This window comes from Rhinolophus sinicus, linkage group LG18 (assembly GCF_036562045.2).
Source record: "Rhinolophus sinicus isolate RSC01 linkage group LG18, ASM3656204v1, whole genome shotgun sequence".
NCBI classification, from domain to species: domain Eukaryota; kingdom Metazoa; phylum Chordata; class Mammalia; order Chiroptera; family Rhinolophidae; genus Rhinolophus; species Rhinolophus sinicus.
Window position 1 is genome coordinate 18,455,757 of NC_133767.1, and position 25,692 is coordinate 18,481,448.

The 25,692-nt window shown below is 52.6% G+C and overlaps 1 protein-coding gene across 8 annotated transcripts; it reads left to right on the plus strand.

Annotated features, from left to right (window-relative positions):
• On the plus strand, positions 1-25,531 carry ITGAD (integrin subunit alpha D). Of its 8 annotated transcripts, none has more exons than XM_074322611.1 (32): positions 1-125; positions 206-358; positions 1,768-1,916; positions 3,725-3,830; positions 5,974-6,077; positions 6,391-6,461; positions 6,579-6,693; positions 9,158-9,288; positions 10,246-10,391; positions 12,223-12,376; positions 12,469-12,619; positions 12,774-12,847; positions 14,099-14,228; positions 14,324-14,466; positions 14,671-14,811; positions 14,904-15,113; positions 15,787-15,917; positions 16,030-16,187; positions 17,102-17,256; positions 17,462-17,593; positions 18,376-18,449; positions 18,690-18,831; positions 20,269-20,430; positions 20,536-20,615; positions 20,723-20,806; positions 23,208-23,286; positions 23,443-23,550; positions 23,656-23,733; positions 23,997-24,110; positions 24,268-24,369; positions 24,634-24,744; positions 25,143-25,531. In XM_074322611.1, the coding sequence occupies exons 3-32, from the start codon at positions 1,871-1,873 to the stop codon at positions 25,254-25,256; spliced, it is 3,546 nt and encodes a 1,181-aa protein (XP_074178712.1). In that variant the 5' UTR covers positions 1-125; positions 206-358; positions 1,768-1,870; the 3' UTR covers positions 25,257-25,531. The 8 variants fall into 8 exon arrangements, 6 of the variants coding, with proteins under 6 accessions (XP_074178712.1, XP_074178713.1, XP_074178710.1 ...); XM_074322612.1 differs by having other exon boundaries at positions 2-125; positions 20,317-20,430; XR_012493064.1 differs by lacking the exons at positions 1-125; positions 206-358; positions 1,768-1,916 and adding an exon at positions 3,333-3,609 and having other exon boundaries at positions 23,208-23,279.
• The last annotated feature ends 161 nt before the right edge of the window (positions 25,532-25,692 follow it).

Here is a 25,692-nt window from a genome sequence, read left to right on the forward strand (position 1 = left end):
GAAATCCTTATAGTTGCTGAAATCAGCAAAACGTTAGCCTGAAGACCTGCTTGTGAAGACAGGTCCAAAATGGAAGATTATGTGTGAAATGTGATATCACTCAAGGCAGTGTCTAAAGAAGAAATGTGAGGAAGATGGAGAAAATGAAGAGATATTTACATTTTGGATTTAGGAAAATGATCAAATAATTATTTTGTGGTTCCAGACGCAGAGAAGTTCCCAGATCCACAGAACTGACAGAGTGCTGTTTGCTGCAGACCACTTAGCACCAGAGGGAGAAAGCTATCGCTCAACTTGGCCTCGACAGTGTGAAAGGACAAAATTCAACTGAGTTCATTTGAAGATTGAATTGGCTTTAGTAAGTAATTCATGAATTAGGCGGCATCCCACCTAGTAACTAGAAGGGTGCTTCGAGGGATTGTTTTTATTGGAAGACGGATATGGCAGGGGAGTTACTAGAAAAAGAAAAGAAAGGATTATTTTTGAACCAGGGCATCTTTTGGGTGGCAGGGAAGGCAAGGGTTTTATGCAAATCTCCTCTCCTTCCTTTTAGGGGGAGGGAGAGGGCCCATGTGACATTATCTTAATGGTGCTTGACCAGAAAATTCCAGACTGGTTGATTTAAGATTACATTTCTGAGAGAGGTCAAAACTGCAGGTAAATCAGGTATTAACTCTAGGTTTTTAGCATGAGTGATGCCATTTTGGGCCTGTGGTTTTCTCTTTAACAAGAATCTTTGCAGGAAGTTGGTAAACCAGCCCGAAAGCGAGGAGTCATAGTCTGCCGTTCTCTGCAAGGGCATTATTCATGACCTTGCCGATACCTTGTTCATTTTTCTGTCCATTCAATATCACCTCAAGTAAATTGAGCTAAATGTTTGTTTAGAAAACTATTTTATATTGTCTATAGTTGACACTTAATCTATATTTTAAGTGTTAGAAGTAGCAGTCATATCTGTACTTAAAATAATATACCATAGTTAGGGCTTTTGTCATACATTTTAACCTTCTAAGTCTATGCCTGGGTTTTTATACATGGGACATTTTTTTCATGGGCTTTCAAAACATTCATTTATGTTTAATTGTGTAATCTTTACAACACACAGACAACAGAGAATAAATAGCCTCTACCCATGTATCTACCCCTCCCTGATTTAACATATGCTAAAATATTCAGTGCTGAATGTTAAATTTAACAAATGCTAGAAGTTCCCTCCCCACTGCACCAGAGGTGATCGCCCTTCTGATTTCTATCCTCATAAGTTAGTTTTATCTGTTCATACGAGAGGAATCATACATTATGCATCCTGGTGTCTAGTTTCTTTCACTTATGCTAATGTTGAGATTCATCCCTGTTGATACACATTGTCTGTCACTTACTGCTGACTAGTGAATGCATGGTATGTATTTACCAGCTGGTTATCCATTCTCCTCTGAGTGGGGTTTGCTTGTTAACCAGTACCCTCCCCCATGCCTCCCCTCCCCCGCCCCGAACCCCTGCTGCCTGAGGGGTGGTCTGCCCCTCACTAGGTTCACATCCATCCATCTGCATCCCCCTGTTCCCCCACTTCCACTTCCTGCTTTCTAAGCCTACCAGGGAGCTAACCCCTGGGTATTCACTGAGTCTCAAGGGCTGGGGGAGGGGTTTTCTGGGACAACCATGCCCTGGAGGTGGTGGTGGGGGGAGAAGTTGGGGGTTTCTCCCAGGGTGTCTCTGGCCTCTTGCCCTTGCCTCTGTTCTATGATTAACCAAGGACTTCCTCAATAGGCCCTTCCTCCTGTCACTTCAAGGCCGTGAGTCATTATTCTAACTCATTCCCAAGCCACTGAGTGCCATCCAGGGCTCTGGTGCCTGACTGTCCACTCCTCCGATGCACTGCTCAGAGATGGCTTTTGGTGTTACATTCCTCCTGGGTGGTGAGTGGGGCCCTCAGTGCTGGGGAAGCCTCGGGGGAGGGTATTTACCTGGTGAGGCAGGCTGGGGGCTTGTGGTCAGCTCACACAGCTCGCAAAAGGAGCTGAAGGCAGGGGAGGGCCTAGTGTCCACGGTCTGGCCTGGAATCTGGGAGGGTGTGATCTGAGCAAACATGAGGGAAGGTGGGCTGGTGGGTGAGGCTCGGGCAGGTGATGACCTGCCTCTTCGTGTTCCCTAAGCATCCCTGCCTCCCTCCTGGGGGGCGCTGGGTGGGGGCACTCTGTAGGTGAGAGGAGTCAGCCCCAGCCACCCCTGGAGGGGGCACAGAAGCCACTAGAGGGGAAAAGACTGGGTACCATCTCCTGGCTCTTGTGTTGGTCCCACGTCTTGACCTCAGGTTGGCTGTCCCGCTATTGCCAAGAGAATGTTCCAGAAATAGAAAACTGTATTAGGACCACATTTGCGTGTCATTTAAAAATCAGATTTCACACAAAAATCCAGATTTCCAGCTTCTCTTGAGAAATGGCAAGGTCTGGTGGTTCTGGGCACTGGAGCCTTGTGATGCTTGCCCCATTGGGAGAGGCCACACTCTGAGTGTCCATTATTCTGTGGTGCTTACACCCACCCACGTGACTCACCAATGTCACCTGCCTAGCCCCTCAGGCACTTGAGTCAGATCTTTGGTACCCTACCTCTTGTCAGATCATCAGGGCTGCTTTTAGGCTCAGAATCAGAATCGTTCTCTGAGAGGAAGACGTAGGACGTGAGGCTCCCTTGCTATTGGCTATTGTAGGGTCCCAGAACCCCGAATATCTGGCCTCTTCCCAGAACCCTGGGGCTCAGATGTCCGGACACCCCCCCACACCCACCCTGTTACTGCCCAGCCCGGTATGTGGCATCCACAGAGCTTCTCTTCCCTTGGGAGGGAGTCGGCTCCTCAGTCCCTGACGGATCCCAAGAGAGAGATGGAAATTCCGGGAGGAATGGAGAGGAAAGGGGGTTGCTTGGCTACAGGGGAGTCAGAAAAAGCCCTTGAAATAGGAGCTTTTCCCCTAAGGCTTTCGAGCTGAGTCAGCAGGGAGGAGGATGCGTGGGTCCAGGAGCAGGAGGAGCGCTGGGCTGCTGGCGGTGCCGGCGGCTGCCCTTCTGGGCCAGTCAACAAACAGAAATTAGTCACCTGCTAAGGGCCAGGCACAGCCCCAGGCACCGAGACAAGGCAGACGCATTCCTTGCCCACGTAGAGCCCGACACCAAGGGAGAGTGACCCGGGAAACGCATGATTTCAAATGATTAATCAGCGTTCTAAGTGGGTTCTCCCATCTGGACCTTAGGGGCCTCTGTGTAATGAGAAGATGGCACAGGGCAGTCTGTAAGTAGAGTGACCATATGCCCTGGTGTATCTGGGGCAGCCTCAGCGTCCCTCCCCTGTGTAAATGATCAGCTCAGAAGGTCCCCGTTTCGATACTAAACTGTGTGGTCACTTTATCTTTAGAAGACGTTCCTCGTCTCACACACAAGGAGGTGACTGGCCTCATTTCAGATTGTGGACGTCCTTTGATGTGTCCTTGAGGGGACAGTTCTCTGGATTGTTGTCTTGTGCATTGTGCTTTGATTATTTTGAAGGGAGGGAGAGAGACAGGAACCACACAGCTGGCAAACCAGGAAACAAAAGAGAGAAGCCTTTCTCCTGGGCAGGTGGGAAACCAAGGCTGCCACCGCAGAGTGGGTGCCCAGAACCTAAGAAATCAGGGGGCCAGAGCAGGGGAGCTTCTCTGACTGCCCTCCCACCTTACCTTCTCATACTCCTCAGTCTTCGTGTCTTGTCATGGATTCTACTTGGACGTGGAAGAGCCCAAGGTCTTCCGAGAGGACGGAGCTGGTTTTGGACTGAGTGTGGTCCAGTTTGGCAGTTCTAGGTAGGTCTGCCCAGTCCCTTCACTGTCTCCCCTTGTCCTACAGGCAGGTGGCTGCACGGGGCATGCCCAAGAGGTATCCTGGGGGAGAAGCAGCATAGGTTGGAAGCCTGCCCGAGGCCCCTGACACCACGACTCACCATTCACCATCCCAGGAAGGGCCACAAACTCTGGGCCAGATGTGGCCTTGGGAGGGAGGTCTGGAATCTACCCTCCAGGCAGGGCTGGCTTTATCTCGCCTCTGCGCTGTATTAATGTTTTGCAGTCTCCCTCTTGAAATTATTCATAGTTTAATCTTCGCATTTGTGTTTTGGAAGTGAGGATTCATGGGACAGTGGAGGAGCCCTGGGGGCTTGGAGCTTGGCTCCTGAGCGGCCAAGCCTCCCACTGCCTTCTGGGGAAGGGTCTCAGCTTCCTGCTTCACCCCACTTCCCCACCTAGTGGCTCCTGCCAGCCTCGGCCCCTGGCATGAGCTGGGCAAGGTCAGGGCTGGCTGTGCCCAGTTTGCCCCGTGAGTATCCTTAGACCTAAGCGAGTGTGACACTCAATAACACATAGAAAATACCAAGACAGGTAGAGAGGGAGAGACTCCAAAAGAAAGGAAAAACCTTTTTCTCATCAACAAAAGGCCTCACATTTTAATGTTGCATTGGGATTGGCAAGTTGCCCTGACTCCAGGAGTACATGCTCTCAGGGCCCAGAGACAAAGACCCAAGGAGCTGAAGTCACAATGTAATGCAAGCGTAACCAACATTTGGGAAGCACAGGCAGGGAGAGATCTAACCCAGGAGGGAATTCCAGGAGGGCTTCACAGAGGAAGGCTCAGGCAACGAGCCTGAGCTCAGGGAGGTTCAGGTGGCCAAGAAGACGTGTGCAGAGTTCCAAAGGCGCACACGTCCCTCCCACTCCCCCACCCAGCTGGCAAGCTAGGGACAGAAAAGCAAGGGCCAGGTGCCACATTTTTGTTTTTTCTTTGTTTGGTTTAAAATATAACACCTAGACTGAAAAACACAAATCCAAAAGTCCAGCTCGGTGGACTTTTCCATGTGTGTGTTCCTGGGAATCCACTACCCAGACTGACGTGGACTCCATCTCCAGCTCCCCCACCCAGGTCTTCTTGGGCCCCTCTGATCACCCAAAGCCCAGCAAATCCAGAGACGGCCACTGTCCCTCTTCCATGCCCATCCATTTGTGTTCCAGCCCTCTATCTTAAAAAAATGAATATAAAACGATTGATTGATTGATCACTGTTCACTAGTATTTATAATAAGGCAGATCATATGTTGGATGACATTCTGATTGTTACACGTTTACTCTTTTTGCTGGTTTCTGCTAAATTGTACCCCAAATACTGAAAAGATTGAGTCTGCGTGTGAGGGATGGGTTGTGATAAGGAAAAAACATGCAGAAGAGTAGTTTAAGACTAAATGTTAGTTCATGCGTTTAGACCAGCAGGTCCCAGACAACTGCATCTGCTTAGACACAGGGATTCCAGCTATCCATAAAGGAATGGCTCTCGAGGAGGAACCTATAAATACCAATTTCACTAAACCTTGCTTGGCTAATTAATTAAAATACACCAGTGTTTATCTAGTCTTCTCACCTAAGTGGGAGGTTGTTGACAGTGATAAAAATTTTTCCAAAATTAAAAAATTCTCTCAAGGAGTTTTGCAAATAAACTCCTTGCATTTAATACGACTATAGGTACAGATATGGGTTCTGATATAGCTGTTTTAAATTGTCCAATTTAAATTACTTATATTCTATTATTGTTTAATTAATTATAGAATTATCTATTTGTTTTGAAAGCTTATGGCTTCAAGACATTCTTGTATTTAACTTGAGGTGATCTGTTTCTTGGGTGACTCAGAATGAGGGTACCCAGAAGCAAAATGCACTTACCCATGGTTGGGAAATACTTTCTTATTGTTTTGAATAGTTTTCTTTTTGGTGAAGGTTACAAAAACAACCCAAATCATGTGTATAAGTACATGCACGCACGCACGCACACGCGCTCCCAGGGTTAAACTCAGCCCTGATTTTTTAATGGCCTGGAGTGCTCAATGCCAAGAGCCAAGTCTCACTTCTTCACACGCCCAAAGCGCCCTGTGCACCCCCCCACTGTCTGTCATGGTTGTGCCTCCAGGCTTGTGGTGGGGGCCCCCCTGGAGGTGATGGTGGTCAACCAAACAGGACGCTTGTACAACTGTGATGCTGCCACCGGCCTGTGTCAGCCCGTCTCACTTCACAGTGAGTGATTCCACCCAGGAATTGGGACCCTCACCCCTCCCACCCCGGAGTGCCCCTCCTTGGCCTCCAGCCTGACTCTCCCCCCAAATGAGGGTCCAGCCTGAGGGTGACCGTGTGTATCCGCCCCCCCCAAATGAGGGTGTGCCTGAGGGTGACCATGTGTATCCGCCCCCCCCAAATGAGGGTGTGCCTGAGGGTGACCATGTGTATCTGCCCCCCCCCAAATGGGGGTGTGCCTGAGGGTGACCATGTGTATCCGCCCCCCCCAAATGAGGGTGTGCCTTAGGGTGACCATGTGTATCTGCCCTCTCAGCACCCCCAGGGACCCTGAACATGTCCCTGGGCCTGTCCATGGCAGCCTCCATCAACCACTCCCAGCTGCTGGTGAGTTTCTCTGGGTCACAGGAGGGCCAAGAGGGGAATGGCCAGAGGAGGCTGTTGGGCTGGGGGAGTCGAGGGGGCGTGCCCGGGCCCCTTGCCCACACTGGCCTCTGCACCCAGGCCTGTGGCCCAACAGCACACAGAGCCTGTGCGGAAAACATGTACACAGAGGGAGCCTGCCTCCTGCTGGACTCCCGCCTGCAGAGCGTCCGGACACTCCCTGCTGCAGAGCCAGGTCGGTCCGTAGGGACATGGATTCTCTGTGGAGCACGGGTGGGCTCTCAGGATGGGCAGAGCGTGAGGCCCGCGTCTGAGGTGACCTTCCCAGTAGCCTCACGAGCCCAAGGGGGCTGGAAGCATGGTCTGTCCTGGCAGGAGGCAGCAGGAGCCCTAAGCTGGTCGAGGGGTGAAAGTTTCAGGGGGCAGAAGGGAACCCAGTGTGCTGGCTGCAGGGGTCATGGGGGTCTCCAGTTGTCAGCAGGTGCAGGGACACTTCTTGGACTTGAAGAGGAAGGGCCTCGGCTGGTGACAATGTGTGATGAGGATGATGGAGGCGGTTCTGGATGGTGCCTTGCTGAGCTGACAGTACTCTGCCGACTAGTTCCCCTTCTAAGGGGCGCAACGATGGGGCTGTGGAAAGTGAACCCAGTTCTCCTGCACAGACAGTGGTGCCTGGGACGCTGCAGCACCATCTGTCTGCATAAACTCAGCTCCTGTGTCCTTGGGCAAGTGGCCTCACTCCCTGGGCCTCAGTTTCCTCGTTGGTAAAATGGGTTAAATCATCAAGGCGCTTATGAGAATTAAGATGTAACACAGACGAAGTGCTGAGAGCCCTGCCTTGCGCACAACACGAGATGGCTGTTAGGACGGGTCTAGCGGAGCGCCTGTGGGCTGGGATGAAGGGACAGACAGCCTCATCTGTGGCATCAGAGAGGCCCCCCTAAGTAAGGGCTGGGGCCCCTCAAGGTGCTGACTGGGAACTGCTTTGGACCAGAGAAGCTACGATGCTAGGTCTGGTGGGGTTTTAGCGAGAGGTGAGCAGAAACGCCCCCAGAACAAACAGAGCAGAGTCCACAGAGGGAACAGAGAGTGCCGGCGAGTGCTCCCGGCTTTGGGGTTCCCATGCCCTGCCTAGGATGTGTGTTCAGTCCACGCAGGAGATGTGGCATTGAAACGCCAGGAGGTGAATGTCTTCTTGACGTCTCTGGGGCTCAGAAAATGGCTGATGAATGGGCCGTGAGCTCAGAACCTGGGGCAGGGGTGGGAAGGACGGGTGCCGGGGGTGCATCTCCCGGTGGCATCCTCACAGGATCCTGGGGTGCGGGCAGGATGATCCCCATTCACAGACGAGAAAACAGGCTCAGAGAGGTGCGTTCCCGTTGTTAGACGTGGCAGCTGGGCCTGACTGACTGGTCATTTTTGAGAAGATGCTCAGTGAGGCCCAGGGGCTACAGAAGTGACATTGTGAGGGAAATTGCTGGGCCTGAGAGGATGTGAGGGGTGGGGGTGGAGGGACCCCGGTGAGAAGGGGAGCACCTGAGGGCTTCCAGGCCTGCTGTGGCTGCATTTCTTAGTCACCAAGGGAACAGGGAGGGAGGTGACCCTCCAGTTCTTCTCAGCACTAGCTGCTGAAGCAGGCGGGATGCCGGAGGAGCTGCCACAGCTTAGCGTCACTGCTCAATGCCGTGGCCGCCTGGGGGTGACACGATATGGAGCACTGGGGGAGGTCCCAAACGGGTCTTGCACACAGGCCACAACTCCCCGACATGAGTCTGGGGACCATCTGAAATGTCTTATTCGTTACGTACTTAGAACGTGGCTCTCCATTATGGTGAGGACGGTACCATGGCAAGAATGGCGTCTGCTTTTAAATCGGGGGTCTTTTATCACATTTCCCCACAAAGCCTTCAGGACAGAGGCCTGGCCTGGAGGTTGAGCGAGGGGCATGGGGCAGGCAGTGTCCCGGGGGCAAGGTATCTCCTTTTTGACTGGGGTGACTCCTGGGGAGGGACTCACAGCCAATTCTCTGCAGCTGGAGTGGGCGCTTCTGTCCTGGTAGGGGCTGGGTCTCGGTGGCACAGCCCAGCACCCCCGAGGCATGTCCTCGGGCCTGGACCAGGGCCTGGCACGTGGTGATGACAGCGTAACAGCTGCCCCTTGTGGAGCAGGCCGTGGCTTAAGCGCTTTAGGTACATATGAATTCTTTTTATCCTTGCAGCAGTGCCGTGTGGCAGGCACTATGATTACCCCATTTTACAGACGTGGGACACGGGCCCAGGGAGGTTCCAGAACTTGCCTGAATGCACCTCCAGCAGGTGGTGCCACTGGGACTTGGGCCCGGCATGCGGGCTCCAGGAGGCACAGTCAGCCACTTGGCTCAACCGCCTTCCCCTGCGGTCTGTGACACCCTGACCGCGTGTGTTCGAAAATATTTGTTGGTGAAATGAATGAGGAACCCACCGGGCCCCTGTCCTCGTCTTCCTGCTCCCCTTTGTCAGACCTGGAGGGAAGAGGGGAGCAGCAGGGGCTCAGATGAGGGGAGAAGGATGGAGTCTCCTCTGGGGAGGGTGTTAGAAACAGGGTGGGAAGTGACCCTAGGCCAAGGACGGCCCTCTGACTCTGGACCAGGAAGGCTTTCGGGGCCCCAGCAAACGGCTGGGACTCACACGTGTGTCTCATTCTTCCCTCCCTCTCTGCAGAGTGTCCAAATCAAGAGATGGACATTGCCTTCCTCATTGATGGCTCTGGCAGCATCCACCAAAGTGACTTTAAGCAGATGAAGGGCTTTGTCAGAGCGGTGATGGGCCAGTTTGAGGGCACCAATACCCTGGTGAAGACCAGCCCGCCAGGCCTGAGAAGTGGGCTGGGGGCGGGTCTGCTTCTGGGGGCGGGTCTGCTTCTGGGGGTGGGTCTCCTCTGGCATCTCCCTGGGTTGTGGGCTCGGTGGGCCTGTGCCAGGGTCAAGGTAAGGTCCCAGCACAGGGCAGAGCTGAGCCCGACCCTTGGAGATCCCCCCATTGCATTGAATAGGTCCCCGCATGCCACAAAAAATAGATGTTTTTGCTGTTTACAAGCACTGGAGGATTGTAAAATAATTTAACTGAACTTAAATTATGAAATTTAACTTGGCCAAATAATTGATGATTCTTTGTTATGCTTTTTATGTGACACCTGATTTCTTTATCTTATTATTTAATTTCCCAGTCATTAGTGCATATGTATGGACAGATTCTTGAGAAGTGAGGGAATATAGCCTACAAATTGATTTCTCGTGTTACAATTTTTTTAAAATTTAAGTTTAACAAATATTGTGATTGACAGGGTTATTCTCTGTAAACTATGAAAGAAGCATTATTTGATTTCAATTTTCCGTTTTTCTTTTTGGGCCACTTTTTTCCTTCTGTGTTTCAGTATTTACAGAGGGTGCCAAAAAAAAAATGTCTACACATTTTAAGAAAGGAAAACAGTATTAAAATTGTAATAGTCAATATATACTGATAACAAAAGATGAATACAAGTCATGTTTCACTTCTGCAATGACAAGAGGTGCTCAAAGTGGTTCCCATCAGTGTCCAGACACTTCTGATTACGGTGAATGACTGCTTGAGCAACGTTGACCAAAGGGTCCACTTGTATACATTTTTTTGGCACGCCAGTATTTGTTGGGCCTGAAAAACACATAGAACATGGTTTGGAAACCCGAAGTTAGTCCAAAACAAAAAGTTTATTAAAAACAGAGACGACAGCCCCAGTTCCTGAGCCTGAGCCTTCCTCCTGGCCCCCACAGTTCTCACTGATGCAATATTCCAACATCCTGAAGACCCACTTCACCTTCGCTGAGTTCCAGGCCAGCGCCAGCCCGCAGAGCCTGGTGGACCCCATTGTCCAGCTGAGTGGACTGACGTTCACAGCCACGGGCATCCAGGAAGTGGTGTAAGTCCCCCTCCTGCCTCCACACAGCCCATGCCAAGCTGAGAGGCTCTGGGGGGCGGGGGACAGGGGGGTCTCACAGAGGGAAGGGGGATTGCAGGCAGAGTCCTTCCTGGAGTGTTTCTGGCCTCCTCCATTGCTGCCTTCCCACTGATAAAGGACAGTGCTCCTCTGTCCTGTGCTGTCCCTGTGCCTGGCCTTACATTGGCTGGACCCCGAGCCAACCTGGGGCAGACAGCTCATGGGCTTCCCATCCTGGCTCCCTGCTTGTTGTCTGGGCAACCCCGGGAGTTACTGACTCTTTCTGTCTAGTAAACTGTCAAAGGAGGAGAAATCCACACTGGGTTTATGGTGTCACATCCACCGCGTGCCGCTGATTAGAGCAGGTCATTGGGGCAGTTATTTCAAGGAAAAGGGGAAGTTTTGGGTGGAGAGGGGAGGTCTTTTGGGCAGTCGCATTCTGTGGCTTGCGCAGGAAAGCAGAGACCCGATGCCTGTCTCTGCCTGTCTTGTTTTCCCCTTGAGAGACGTGATCCCCATAAAATCTCTATGGGAAGTTCAGGCCCTGCTGCCCAGGGGCGTAGAACTTTCCCTACCTATTGGGGGAGTCACAGAACTCTTGCCCTATCTGATCTCAGATGGAGGAAGGGGTCTCGAGATCTGCATGGACGACCATGTTGGTGTCTTTGGTTGGGACTGGTAATCTTGCTGGGGTATCCTCTGCGTCCTCAAGGCCCCTAAATGAGGAAAAATAGATTTTGGTTAAAAGTGTTGGCCCAAGAAGCAGGACCCAAAGCCATCGACGCAAAGTGGCTGTGGGATAGAAATTCTTTTTAGCTTCATGGAGCCTGTGATATTCTCCTCTGGTTAATCTGGTCATTCAGGTGGCGGTGTTCACCCAGGAGCTGGGCCTGGAGCAGGGGGCAGGGGACTTCCTATGATTCAGGTTAGGAACAACCTTCTGTTTATGATGAAAAAGCTGATTTGAAAGGTGATTAAGATCGGGAACTAGGGAGCTAAGAAACTGGGGGATGGAAAACTTAAGGAAAGGGAAACTTAAAATGCCTGTAGGAAAGAAAACTTAAAAGTTTTTCGGGGGACGGATTGGGGGGCTACTCGCTTGGCCAGTATCATTATGGTGCAAACAACAACCCTGTAATTGTTAAGTTTTCATAATCCTGGGGCTCAGCTGTCCTTGCGTAGGGTCTCTGGTGTGGCTGTGGTCAGGTAGCGTCAGAGGCCAGAACGTAAGACCTTCATTACCTGGCTGCGGCCTTGGCTGGACTGGCTGAAAGGCTGGGCTCAGTCGGGATGGCCGGGCCCCTCTGTCCATGTGGTCACCAGGCTTCTTGGGCCCATGGCCCAGGGCATGGTGTCACATCCACTGCATGCCGCTGGTTAGAGCACGTTGCAGGCCAGTCCAGTAGGGGAAGGGAGTGTAGTGTGGCTCCCGGGGCCATCTCTGGAGACCAGCTGTGGCACAGTTATTATTCTCAAATATTGGGAGAAGCAGTGGCTCAGAGAGCTGAGATAATTTGCCCGAAGAGTGCCTGACTCCAGCACTCCTGCTCCAAACCATTCTGCCTCCTGGGAATGAGGTGCCATATGGATGGAATTTTAGGAACAAGGCATATGAGTACCTTCATTACTGGTCTTACTAATTATTGTCAGTACGACTTTCAAAAAGGGCCGAATTAATTTCTGATCATACCCAACGGAGTCTGAGGGGACCAGGACTCCTCAGTCTGTCCAGATGAGCTTCTCATGCTGCAAACGATTTCTTCCCAGAATAGATCCCATCTCAGGAGAGTCCACTCCCTTTCTTCCCCGACAGGACTAAACTATTTCATTGGAAGAATGGGGCCCGCAGAAGCTCCAAGAAGATTCTCATCGTCATCACAGATGGACAGAAATACAAAGACTCCCGGGAATACAGGGATGTCATCCCCCAGGCTGAGAAAGCCGGCATCATCCGTTATGCCATTGGGGTGCGTCATCTCGCTCGCTTGCCGGCCTCCATGCACCTGCCCAGGCTGACAGGCTGCTGGGCTCCCTCTCCTCACCTGCCTCTCCGCTGCAGGTGGGCAGCGCTTTTCAGGAACCCCGCGCCAGGCAGGAGCTGGCCACCATTGGCTCCGCCCCCTCGCAGGACCACGTGTTCAAGGTGAACAATTTCACAGCACTTGGCAGCATCCTGAAGCAGCTGCAGGAGAAGATCTTCGCGGTTGAGGGTAACTGGGGAACAGGCTTCGGCACTGAGGAGGTCCCTCCCCAATAGTCCCTGTACACAGCTCACCCCAACTTGTTCCCTGTCCCCAATCCCCAGACCACATTCTCCTTGCTCTGCTCGGAGCCCTTGGAGCCTAAGTGACCTGTTTCCCACAGGAACCCAATCGAGGACAAGCAGCTCTTTCCAGTATGAGATGTCACAAAAAGGCTTCAGTTCAGTGCTCACCACGGTGGGTGGAGCGGGAGCTTGGTAATAGCTATTAAGGACTAACCCTGGGCGGGACTTGCCGGCACCTGGGACCCAGCAGAAACGAGAACGCAGAGCCCATCCTCGGGCTCCCCTATGGCAGGGGGCAGACCGAGGGCAGTAGAAGTAAGTGCTGGGGGCACAGCAGAGATCAGGGTGGCCAAGCTTCCCGCTCTCGCCAGCGCTGAGCCAGGGGAGGAGATGACAGGCAACAGAGGAGACGTTCACGTGTCGCACTGGGATGGAGAGAGGTAATCAGCGGCAGCCTGAGGAGTGACAAGTGAGGCTGCATGAGGAGAAAGGGCCGGCCCTGGAGAAAGCTGGCGAGAACTTGCTCTACGTAGACGGAAAAGCAAGTGCAATGGTCGTGAGGCGGGAACAAGGTGCTACAGGAAAGAGATAGAAGGCCAGCATGGCTGGAGCAGTGAGCCAAGGGCAGCACAGAAGGAGATGGCCACAGAGGTGGGAAGGGCCAGACCATGCAGACCAAAGACTGACAATGTAGCCTGCCTTGTCCAAAAGGAGGTGTGTATGCAAAACATCCGAAGGGATCTGCTTCAAAATAATTTGGGGGGCGACTGAGGGGGATGCAGAAATGAAACAAGGTTGGTCATGAATTGACCATCGAAGCTGGGTCACGGGTACTTATGGGTTCATTATTCGCTTCTTTCTACTTTGGTATATGTTCTGAATTATCCACAATCAAAAGTTTTAAAAGGCAGTAAACCACAGATGCAGAGGAGGAAATGCCTGTCACTCCCTGAGGGAACTAAGGAAGCCCCCAGAGCAGGTGACTTGGAGGCTGACTCTTCCAGAGAGAGGAGCTGAGTCCCAGAGAGAGAGGGGACAGAGAGGTGTCTGGCCTGAGGGTGGACGTGTTATGGGACAGAGGCTAACTCCACAGGTTTGATGGGCTGGATCCTAGATGCCCTCCTAAGGGGTGTGGGCACAGGGTTTTGCCAGCAGGGTGGTGGCTGCACATTTGGGTTTGAGGAGAACTGGAGTCGGTGTAGAAGATAGAGCAGAGGAGAGCCAGCCAGGAGGCAGAGCGGGTGGGACAGGGTGGGGACAGGGGACATGAACTGAGGACCTTGGGAGTCGGACACAGGCTGCTGGTGAGGGCTGGGGGGGCAATTCCAGGTAGTGAGTGGAGTCGGCTGCAGGATTGCCCTGGAATGGCTGTCCTCTCCTCTCCGCCCTGCTCAGCCCAGGATGGACCCGTTTTTCTTTCCAGGATGGACCCGCTTTGGGGGCTGTGGGGAGCTTCGGCTGGTCTGGAGGGGCCTTCCTGTACCCCCCAAATGCAAACCCCACCTTCATCAACATGTCTCAGGAGCATGAGGACATGAGGGACTCTTACCTGGGTGAGAAGAGGCTTTGGCTGTGAGGACAGGTGGGGCAGGGGCTGCCTGGGGGAGGGGCTTGAGGGGAGCCTTTGTGCTGAGGCCTGGCCCCTCAGGTTACTCCACCGAACTGGCGCTCTGGAAAGGGGTACAGAGCCTGGTCCTGGGAGCCCCCCGCCATCAGCACACTGGGAAGGTTGTCATCTTCACCCAGAAGTCCAGGCAATGGCAGCCGAAGGCTGAAGTCACAGGGACCCAGGTGGGGTGTGGAGGAGCCAGAGTGGAACCTGAGGGTGGCGGGGTCTCCAGGGGTGGAGAGGGGGCAGATGAAGGGGTTCGGGGCTCATGGGGGCAGGTCCTGCTGCCTGGGGGGAGGTCCTGCTGCCTGGGGAGAGGCAGGACCTGGCCCCGAAGGGGTGCCTCTGGCAGGGGCAGGCAGGGTGACTTTAGCTCTGCCCTGCAGATCGGCTCCTACTTCGGGGCCTCCCTCTGCTCCGTGGACGTGGACAGAGATGGCAGCTCCGACCTGGTCCTCATCGGGGCTCCCCATCACTATGAGCCGACTCGGGGGGGGCAGGTGTCTGTGTGTCCCTTGCCCCGGGGGGTGAGTGGCTGATGAGACCTGGCCTGGGTGGGGCTTGGGTGTGGGGTGGAGGGTTGCTTGGGTTAGAGCCTGACACTGGTTTTGTTCTGCAGAGGGCTAAGTGGCAGTGTGACGTCATTCTCCGTGGGGAGCAAGGCCACCCTTGGGGCCGCTTTGGGGCAGCCCTGACAGTGCTGGGGGACGTGAATGGGGACAGGCTGACGGATGTGGCCATCGGGGCCCCGGGGGAGCAGGAGAACCAGGGTGCTGTCTACCTGTTCCATGGAACGTCTAGACTGGGCATCAGCCCCTCCCACAGCCAGGTAGGCCCCATGTCTTCAGCCTCTTCCAGTCCCACCTCTTTCCTTCTTAGAGTCACCTGGTGACCTCTCCTTTCAGGGGCCTTAGCAGCTGCCATTACCCTCCTTTTAGTGGTTTAAATCCCTGAATTTCACCAGGCCCAGCTAAGCACAAATTATCTTTCCTCTCTCTGGTCCAAAGCAGACTTCAGTCTGTTGGGGGCAGCTTAGTGGCTAAGAGACCACAAGCCCCAGGTAAAGTCCTGGCCAGCCAGGTCAGTGGTGTGGCCTTAGGCAAGTGGCTGACTTAGCATCTGTGAGTCTCAGTTTCCTTCTAGGAAGCATTCAATGATAAACCTGCTCCATAGGCTTCTTGTAGAGATAAGTCAATGGGAGTACACTCGGCAAATATTTATGAATGCACATACAAATGCTGAGCAAATCTGTTCTCCTATTATTATGCCTTTTTCTTGTTGTCAGCCTGCACCCTCTTGAAGAGTTTGCCCCAAAGAGTCTCCTGTCTGTCTGGACTCCCTGAGATCCCCCCTCTGCTTGCTTTCCTTCCTATACTCTCATCTGCCTTTTCAATTTCTCCAGTCAGATCCGCTTCTGCTGCAGTCTCCTTCCCAAATCTTTCTTCTCAAAGCTTTTCATCACCTCCCCTTGACTTCCACGTCTCCTTTCCCTCTCTGGCCAGAGGATTGCAGGCTCCCAGTTCACCCCCAGGCTCCAGTATTTTGGGCAGTCACTGAGCGGGGGTCAGGACCTCACCCAGGATGGACTGGTGGACCTGGCCGTGGGGGCCCAGGGTCACGTGCTGCTGCTCAGGTGACGACTCCCCTCCTCCCACCCCTGCTTGCCGTGTGTTTGACTCACCTGGCTGCCCCAAGCCTGGGGTTCCTTCCAGAGGCCAGAGCCCCACCAGCTCTCTGACCCTTAGGAGCCAGCCGGTGCTACACGTGGCTGTAGCCATCAGGTTCACGCCCTCCGAGTTGGTTCAGGCCGTGTACCAATGCTGGGAGGAGGTGCCCACCCCCCTGGAAGCTGGCACTGCCACAGTCTGTCTCACCATCCACAAAATCTCCCTCGACTATCTAGGTGAGTTTCCACCAGTGGACCCAGGCCCTCACCCCACTGAGGTCCCCAGCCGGTCCCCCAGACAGAATGGGCCCAGGAATCCAAATGTCACTCCCACCCCCACCCAGCTGCTGGTATCAGAAACCTGGGTCCCTGCTCTCCCCCTCTTCGCACAGCCAGACCTAGAGCTCTGTCTCCAGGATAAATCTGGAGTGTGCCCACCCCTCTCCTCCTACCTGGCCGCTGCCCACTCCCAGGCCACCTGTTTCTTTTCCACCCACACTTGGAGCTGCTCCCACAGTTGTCCTTGCCTCCCCTCGCCTCCCCGCCACCACCACCCCCCTTCTCCAAAGAGCAACTAGAGTGATTCGCTGAGAAGTACAAATCTGGCCTCCTCGCTCTGCTGCTCAACACTTCTCAGCCCCCTCGCTGTCGCATTTACCAAACTCCTTCTTCGCGATGCCCTCGTGATATGGCCCTTCCTGGCCACTCCAGCCTTTCACATCCCACTCCCCTCACTCAATGCACTTTTGGTAAATGTGCCAGCCTCTCCCTTTGGGCTTTACCCACTGTTCCCACAAGCAGGGACACTCCTTCCCAGTCTTCACCCCCTCCTGCTCCTCTCCAGGTGGGAGCCAGGCCCCACCCAGGCCTGGAAGAAATCTCTAAGCCTCAGGCCTCCTCATACCTGAGGCCCCACCCTTGTGACGGTCACACTGTGATGTCTGTCTTACGTGCTCGCCTCCTGTCCTAGACTGAGCTTCCTGAGGTCAGGGGCCACATCTGCCTGTCCTCTTCTCCACGTGTGTTCCTAGCACCTGGTACAGTTCATGGCCCGTAGACACTGCTCCGCAAATATTGAGGCCTGAATAAATGAAAACAGAACATTCGAGGCTCTCTTTGACTTTCTAGCTTCTGTCCCTCTCCCACTTTAGGTGACATGCGGAGCTCTGTCAGGTATGACCTGGCACTGGACCCAGGCCGCCTGACTTCTCGTGCCGTTTTTGAAGAGACCAAGCACTGGACTTTAAGTCGGAGCAAAACCCTGGGGCTGGGGGATCACTGTGAATCCATGAAACTGCTTCTACCAGTGAGGACTTTGGGTTCTGGGAAAGGGAAGAGGGGAGCGAGGAGGCGCCCCAGGCTGGCTTCTGGCGTGCCCGCTCAGTGGGGCGGAAGGTGGGGAGCCTGAGGCTGGAGAACCCAGCCCCACGGCTTGGCTGGGAAACTGTGACGGTGGGGAGTTGGTCCAGTGGAGGAGGAGAGTGGGTTCTGGAGCTGCCCTGCTCCCCTAGGGCTGCGTGGAAGATGTGGTTAGCCCCATCGCCCTGCGCCTCAACTTGTCTCTGGTGGGGGAGCCCATCCCCTCATCCCAGAACCTTCACCCCGTGCTGGAGGAGGGCTCAGAGGACCTCGTCACTGCTTACGTGAGTCTCCGACAGAGCCCCAAGGGTGCGTGATGCTCACTCTCCCATGTGCCTGAGAAACTCTGATGCCACCACCCAGTTCCCGAGACCCGCCTGGCCTGGACCCTACACCTGTCCCCACTGGCTATCCACCTCATCCCCACGTAAAGTCTGTGGTTTCCATTCTGCAGGCCCTTCCTCACTTTTCTCATTCCGGCCTCTGCCTTTGTCCACTTCGCAGCTCTTACTTGCAAATATGTCCTCTCTTCACTTCAAAGGTCTGTTCTGCTCCTCAAAGCTCCAGCCTTTTCTCCCTTTCATTTGAAAACCACACTCAGCATCTGTCACTTCTCGGGTCTCCTATTATGTCATGGTGACAGCATGCCAAATATCACACAGCTGGACCCAGCGCGCTCTGCACCTGCCCCTGTGGCTCTCTTGGCATCTTAGGTTCTTTGAGTGCAAGGGCCAGGTCTAATTCCCCTGTAGTTTCTAATTTCCACCCTCTCCCCAGCCCAGAACCTGTCCCTTTATTGACACTTAACAGTGTTTGTTGAATAGTTGTTCCAGTGTGAGTTGGCTTTGACTCCTCAGCTGGATTATGTTCCTAGGCCAGGGAGCTTGTCTTGCCTTCTTTGATGTTCTAACTGCCCACCCACACACACCACACTCCTCGCCGGTCCAGCACAGTGCTGGGTGCGGGGTGTATGACCCGTAATACTCGATGTTGGTGGGCACCCCTAAGGAGGGGCTGGAGAAGCACTGCGACGTGGAGGGGCAGACAGCAGACTGTCTCGCTGCAGCTCCCCTTTAAGAAGAACTGTGGGCAAGATCGCCTGTGTGAGGAGGATTTGCATGTCAACCTCAGCTTCTCAGGGTGAGTGAGCCCCGTCTCCTTTCACCCCAGATGCTCAGACTTGCGAGTCTCCCACCCTCTCAGGATGAAAAGTGCTCCCTTTGGCTGTCTTCTGACAAGGAATGATTTGGACTGGAATGTTATCCTCCCCCCCCACCCCCCCACCCCCTGCCGGCTCCTGCGTTCCCACAGGCCTGTCCTGCCCCTGACCCATTCCCAGTCTGTCCCCAAAGGAGCCGTCACTTTGTGCTTCCTCCTCAGCCTGCAGACCCTGGTGGTGGGGGGCTCTCTGGAGCTCAACCTGACAGTGGTTGTGTGGAATGAGGGTGAGGACTCCTATGGAACCATGATCAACTTCTACTACCCAGCAGGGCTGTCCTACCGACGGGTCTCGGGAACTCGGGTCAGTAAGTCCCGTGGGCTCCAGCTGGCCGGGAGCTCTCTCCTGCCCTGGGTTATAGTCGATTCCTTTTAATTCTTCTACGATGAGATGTGTGTGTGTGTGTGTGTGTGAGAGAGAGAGAGAGAGAGAGAGAGAGAGAGAGAGAGAGAGAGAGAGGAGATGCATAAAGCACATGTATAGTTTAACAAATATTATTAAGTGTATGTCTATGCAATTAGCATTTAGGTCAAGAAATAAAGCCCTGCCAGCACCCCCAAAAGCCCTCTCACTATGTGCCTTTCCTCATCACATCCTCACTGTCTCCCCAAAGGAAATCACTATTTTGATTCTGTGATAATCAACCCCTTGTATTTCTTTATAGTTTTACCACCCGTGAGTACATCCCTAGTATGGGTCAGTTTTGCAGTCGTTGAACTTTATATAAATAGAAACATGTTATATGTTTGTGTGTGTGTCATTCTTCTTTTCTTCAATATTATGTTTGTGAGATTCACCCACGTTGCTGCATGTGGCTATAGAACATTTTCACTGCCACACAGAGCCCGTTGACTATACCACAATGTATGTATCCGTTCTACAATCGAAGGTCATTGCAGTTGTTGATTTGGGCCAGACCCTTCTTGAGCACACATTCTGGTGTGTACCAATGTATTAATATTTGGAAGGCATATACTGCATGTAGAATTGCTGGATCACTGGGTATGTGTGTCTCCAATTTTCATAAGTAAAGCCAAACCATTTTCACCTATTTTCAATTCCATCGGCAGCGTATGAGAGTCTTGTGGCTTTTTATCCAATCCAAAACTTGTCATTGTCTGTTTTTTAAATTTTCATCAAATTGGTGGGTGAGTAAGAATATTTCCTTGCAGTTTTAATTTGCATTTCTTTAGTGAAGTTGAGCAACTTTGCATATACTTCCTGATCATTTGGATTTCTTCTTTTAGCAAGTTCCAAGTCGTTTTCTTCTTCTATTGAATTATCCATCTTTTTCTTACTGAGTTGTAAATGTTGCTCACATATTCTGGTTACTAGTCCTTTTCCAGTTATATGTGTTCAAATATCTTTTCCAACCCTGTTGCTTGTTTTTTCAGTCTCTTTATAATCTTTTAATAAACAGACTGTCTTAATTTGATTGTGGTTGGTTTTTATCAATCTTTGGTGTTTTTGTGTGGATCTTGTTTAAGAAATCTTTACCTTCTCCAAGGTCATGAAAAAATATTCCCTTATGTTATCTTCTAAAAGCTTTACAATTTTGCCTTTTGACATTTAAGACTTTAATCTGGTTGGAATTTATCTTATTGGATGGAGTCAGGTAGGAGTCCAGTGTTTGACTGTTGTTGTTTTCCTTTGTTTGCGTGGACTAATTTTCCCAGGACCATTTATTTAGTGAACAGTCCGTCCTTTCACCTGCTTCTCTATAAGCCCCCACTGTTCTAGACCCTGCATGTGGGTAACTGTGTGGACTTGCTTCTCCTCCCCTGGAAGCATCCCCATCAGCGTCCACTGCACCTGGCATGTGAGGCGCTGCCCACTGGGAACGAGCCCCTGAAGTGCACCCGCTGTCGCGTCAACCACCCCCTCTTCCAAGAGGGCGCTAAGGTCACTGCTCTCCCCGTCACTCTCCCTCCCTTGTCCTGACCCATTTCCTGTCCTCGCTCCCCCCTGACCTTCCCTATCCCCGTTCCTTTTTGCTTTTTCTCTCAGGGCACCTTCACGGTCACATTTGATGTCTCCTACAAGGCCACCCTGGGGGACAAGTTGATTCTGAAGGCCAATGCAAGCAGGTGAGCCCAGGCCAGCTGTGATGTGCCCCTCACCCGCCACTCTCCTGTCCCAGCCAGGGACTCCTCTCCTGGTTTCCTTCCCAACTGGCCTCTCCCTCTCTCTCCAGTGAGAATAACAGGCCTGCAACCAGCAAGTCCACCTGCCAGGTGGGGCTCCCAGTGAAATACGCTGTCTACACAGTGATCAGCAGGTGACTCCTCCCTGGCCCTTCCCTCTGACCTCTGACCTTCCTCCCAGACCAGCACCGCTGCAGCCAGCCCACTCTATATCGAAACTAGCCCTCCGATTTCTCACATGGGAATACTGGGACCAGCCGTGTGTATACCACACACAGACATACCTTGTTTGGCTGACTTCACTGTATTGAACTTTGCAGCTCCTGTGTTTTTCACAAATTAAAGGTTTGTGGCGACCTTGCGTCCTGCAAAGTCTATCAGCGCCAGTTTTCTAACAGGGTCAGATGATGGTTAGCAGTTTTCAGCAAGACAGTGCTTTCTAATTAAGGTCTGTTCACTTTTTTAGACATAACGCTATACTATTGCACATGTAACAGACGACAGTGTAGTGAAAACCTTGCTTTGATGGGCATTGGAAGCCAACTCATTTTATCGCGGTGCTCTGGAGCCGGACCTGCCGCGTCCCTGAGGCCGCCTGTACCATGATTCTTGTTTCTCTGACGAGTTGGCCTTCTGGCGGGACCCGCGCATCCCACCACTGCTGTGCGTGCCCGCCTGTGTCTCCAAGGTGCAGGTTCCCTTTCACATGAAGCCAATCTCGTCTTTGTGTGAAACACGGACATGCAGAAGCTAAAATGCCAGACTGAGACTGAGGCTTTCCTGAGATTCTGAAGTGGGGCACTGGTGCCCAACAGGACATGGTCTTTCACACACAGAGGAAAGTAAAGATCAGTTTTTTACGGAACTGAAGGAAGAGCGGAGATGTGATAAGCTGTTAGCAAGGTCTGTGAACACCCCAGGCAGAGGCAGGCCACCAGAAAGGCAAGCCTGGGTTCTGAAGGTGAGCGGAGGAGCGGGGCAGGCCAAGCCGGAAGCAGGACGAGGAGCCCACATGTCTGTACACTCCAGAGCTGTAGGCAGTTGGGACAGCGCTGGCTGCTGCTGTGGACGCACATATGAGGGAGGGGGACTCAAGGGGTGTCATGGCCCCTCCACCCTCCACGTAAGCCTCCCCCCTTCTGTCCGTGGGAAATACTGACTCTTATACTAAGAGCTTACAGGTATGTATCCCTAGGATGTGACAGGCATTGTTTTAAGTACTTTACATGTATTTATGTTTATTTAATCGTTCTAACAATTCTACGATATGGTTACTGTTATTCCCCTTTGACGAACAAAGAAATCAAGAGTTTAAATAACTTCCCCTGTCACTCAGATGGGAAGTGGCAGAACCAGGGATGAAACCCTGATGGTCTAGCACCATGGCCAATGCTACATACCTCTCTCGGGATTGGGAAAGCTGAGTGATTTACTCAAATAGGACAAGAGATTTAGAACTGGGAGCTTGTGAGCTGGGAACATGGAAGCAGAGAGAGAAAGGGCTGGGGTGGGGAGCAGAGGAAGACTAATATACTGAAGGAAAAAAAGTGAATTGTAGTATTTATGCCAGTGCCACAAATCTCACCACAACTCCGTTGTTGGTGGCACTGCCGTTAGCACCCCCATTTAAAGAGGGAAAAATTACAGGGCTCCAGAGACATTAAGTAGCTTGCCTTAAACTGAAGCAAGCAGTGGTGGGCCTGGGATGTGAACCCAGGTGGTCTGGCTGCAGAGCCTATGTTCTTACTCATCAAGCTGACAGCCTCACCTGTGGGGAAGCTGGGAGAGGGGGCGTCTGACAAGGCAGGAGTTGTGACTTGTTAATTGATGGATCTCCAGAACCTAGCATGCAGCCTGGTACAGGGTAAACACTTACTGAAGCAGACCACGGATGGATGGATGGGTGGGTGGATGATAGATGGATGGAAAGCCACCTGGAGCCACGAACTTTTATGTCCACTCCATGGGCTTGTGTTCATGTGCCATCTTCCATCACATTTACTCAACCACCCAGGATAGCCACATCTATTTTTTCATTCCAGTGGATCCACACTCCATTGTCTCTTGAGTGACCCAGCCATCATCCCCTTGAGTCTCCTTAGGCTATTCTTGCAGTAGCCTGTGCGAGCCTCCTCTGAGGCCCACCGTGGATCTGCCAGGAAAGCCAATCTAGAGAAAGCATGTGAATACCTTTTTCCCAAGGGAAATGTTTCAGTGTTAAGCAAGGTGATGTTTACGTTGGGCCTTTAAGTGGAAGTTTCCATAAGAGGGAGTGAGTAAGGACATTTCAGCCAAAGAAAAAGCTTGAACAAAGTCACAGGGATACGAAAGAGCCAGGGTATCAAGGGACAAGCTAGCAGTGGTAGGTGATCAGGACAAAGGGCGTGGGGGACAGGAGCCAAAGCTGAGGCTGCTATGGTGACCATCATTTCCCTGGGGCATCTGCTGGTCCCAAAAGAGCCCTTGGCAGCAGGCTGGGGCACCACCCAGGATGGTCCCAGGGCTATTTTTCACCAACAAGCCCTCTCTCTCCAGTCAGGAAGAATCCACCAAGTACTTCAACTTCTCAGCATCTGGTGATGAGAGCAGGAGAGAAGCCGAGCATCGGTATAGTGTGAGGCTGGGGGATATTCTTGTCGGCCCTGCCATGGTGCTGCTGACATTGAAAGCTGGTGGGAAAAGGTGGAGGGGAACCGAGGGCTCAAGCCGGAAAAGAAGAGGGATTTGGGGTGCTCCAGATACCACAGTGATATTGTCTTGTTTTCTGTAGGTGAATAACCTGAGCCAGCGAGATCTGGCCATCAGTGTTAATTTCTGGGTTCCCGTCCTGCTGAACGGCGTGGCAGTGTGGGACGTGGCTGTGGTGGCCCCTTCTCAGGTGCCTGCCAGCTTTTCCTAATTCTCCAGGGCTTGAGCCCCAGTTTCTCCCACCTCGTACCACAGACATTTTGATCATTCAGTGGCTATTTCTGTCTGTCTCTAGAGTCTCTCCTGTGTGTCAGAAATGGAACCTCACCAGCATTCGGACTTCCAGGCCCAGATTGCAAGGAGTCTTGTGCTGGTGAGACAGGCCCTACATTTCCAGGGGAGGAACAGCTGCTCAGTGAACTGCTAGGTTGCAGAGCGATATACGAAAAGGTTGGACAATTACGTTTGCGAACTTTCCACTGTGTAAGTGCCCAGTGGAAAGTTCACGATCTTAATTTTCCACCTTTGTATGTCCTGCAATTGTTAATCTCCTCACCCCAAATCTAACGGACTATTTCATCTTGTGGTTCCCCCTCAGTTAAGACCGTCCTTAACTTCATTCCTCCCCGTCCCTAGAATTGCTCCGTCGCTGACTGCCTGAGGTTCCGCTGTGACGTCCCCTCCTTTGGCATCCAGGAGGAACTTGACTTCATCCTGAAGGGCAACCTCAGCTTTGGCTGGGTCAGCCAGGTGGGTCGGCCAGGTGTGCAGGCCCAGCAGCAGAGTCCCGGCCCCAGGCTCAGGTGGTGCCGGTGGGTCTGGGCCCACCCATCCTCAAGCTAGGACACGTCTCTACACTGAGCCTTCCCTAGAGCTGGTTCACCCGCTGTCCTGCTCCCTTTTGCAGACACTGCAGAAGAAGGTCTTGGTGGTGACTGTGGCGGAAATCACGTTCAACACATCTGTGTATTCCCAGTTCCCAGGACAGGAGGTGTTTTTGAGAGCCCAGGTAGTGACCGTGGGGTGGGCAGTGGCCGGGCAGGTGAGGGGGCTTCTGAGGCTAAATCTGCGATGTTGGGTGGGTGGGGGCTCACAAGCCTGGAGGGAGGGAGGACGGAGGTCCCTGGGCGGGACAGTGGCCTAAGTGCATCTGAACCTCACCCCTTGGAGTCTGGTGTGGAGAAGCGGGAGGGTCCTGAAAGGTCGGGGAACCTGGGAGAGTCTGGGGCAGCCAGAGGCCTGACACTTCCTGGTGGGGTCCCCTCCTCTGCAGACGGGCACGGTGCTAGAGGAGTACGAGATCCACAACCCGGTGCCCCTCATCGTGGGCAGCTCTGTGGGGGGCCTGCTGCTGCTGGCTCTCATCACGGCCACACTGTACAAGGTGCGTATTCTTGTCCCCACTTGACGCCACCAGTGTTCAACCCAAGCCCTCCCACAGGTAGGAAGACCCATACAATGGAGTCAGGCAAGCCTAGGTGCAAACTGTGGCTCTGTCAGGCGGGTTGCTCAACCTCTCTGAGGCTGTTCTTCATTTTTGAAATAATAATACAGAGCGGCTAATGCAAGGCAGGAAGGAGGCCGGGTGCAGGCCTGCAGACCACAGAATCTGTGCCTTTCTGCTCTGGATCATGTGTATAACCACTGTCTTCAGGACACGTGACAGCTGTCGCTCCCATAATTGTCCTGGCACACAAGTACAAGTCCGCTTAGTTCCCTTCTGCTCTCTCAGCTTCTTCCTAACCCTCTTACCCAATTCTCCTGATTTCCTTCCCCTCATAGCTTGGCTTCTTCAAACGTCAGTACAAAGAAATGCTGGAAAACAAGCCTGAAAATATTGCCACACTCAATGGGGAGGATTTCAGCGGTGAAGCCCCACGTCTGCCTTTGTCCTAATAACCTTTTCCTGCTCATCTCTAGCCCCACTGGCTGGTCTTGCGTAGCCTACAGATCTCTTCTGTGGGGATCACTTCTGCATTGATCTGGACTAGACTGAGCAAGTTACCAGGGGCTGTGCTACCTTCCCAAGACCTTGAAAGATTTTTATGTTTTTACATATCTGCCAGACGTCTTCAGTGACAACCCAACTTTTACAGAAGCAGGCATGATGCCAGCATGAATTTTCCTGTGCATGGGAATTTGTCACATTAAATGAGTATGTTTCTAACACATTTTCCTTGTATGAAAAAGCTCTAATCCAGGGACCTGACTGCTGTTGTCAGAAGGGATGGGTGAACCTGCTCCTAGGTATAGTGACTGGTCTCTCTCCCGGGTGAGGGGGGCCTGCGACCATCACTTCTTAGTGGTGTCAAGGCCAAAAGAAGTTTTCTCT

Coding starts and splice junctions, on each gene's coding strand:
- ITGAD (XM_074322609.1), top strand. CDS start 3,348: ATGATCAGCTCAGAAGGTCCCCGTTTCGATACTAAACTGTGTGGTCAC. Junction 6,462..6,578: donor TCAACCACTCCCAGCTGCTG/GTGAGTTTCTCT, acceptor CTCTGCACCCAG/GCCTGTGGCCCAACAGCACA. Junction 10,392..12,222: donor ACGGGCATCCAGGAAGTGGT/GTAAGTCCCCCT, acceptor CTTCCCCGACAG/GACTAAACTATTTCATTGGA.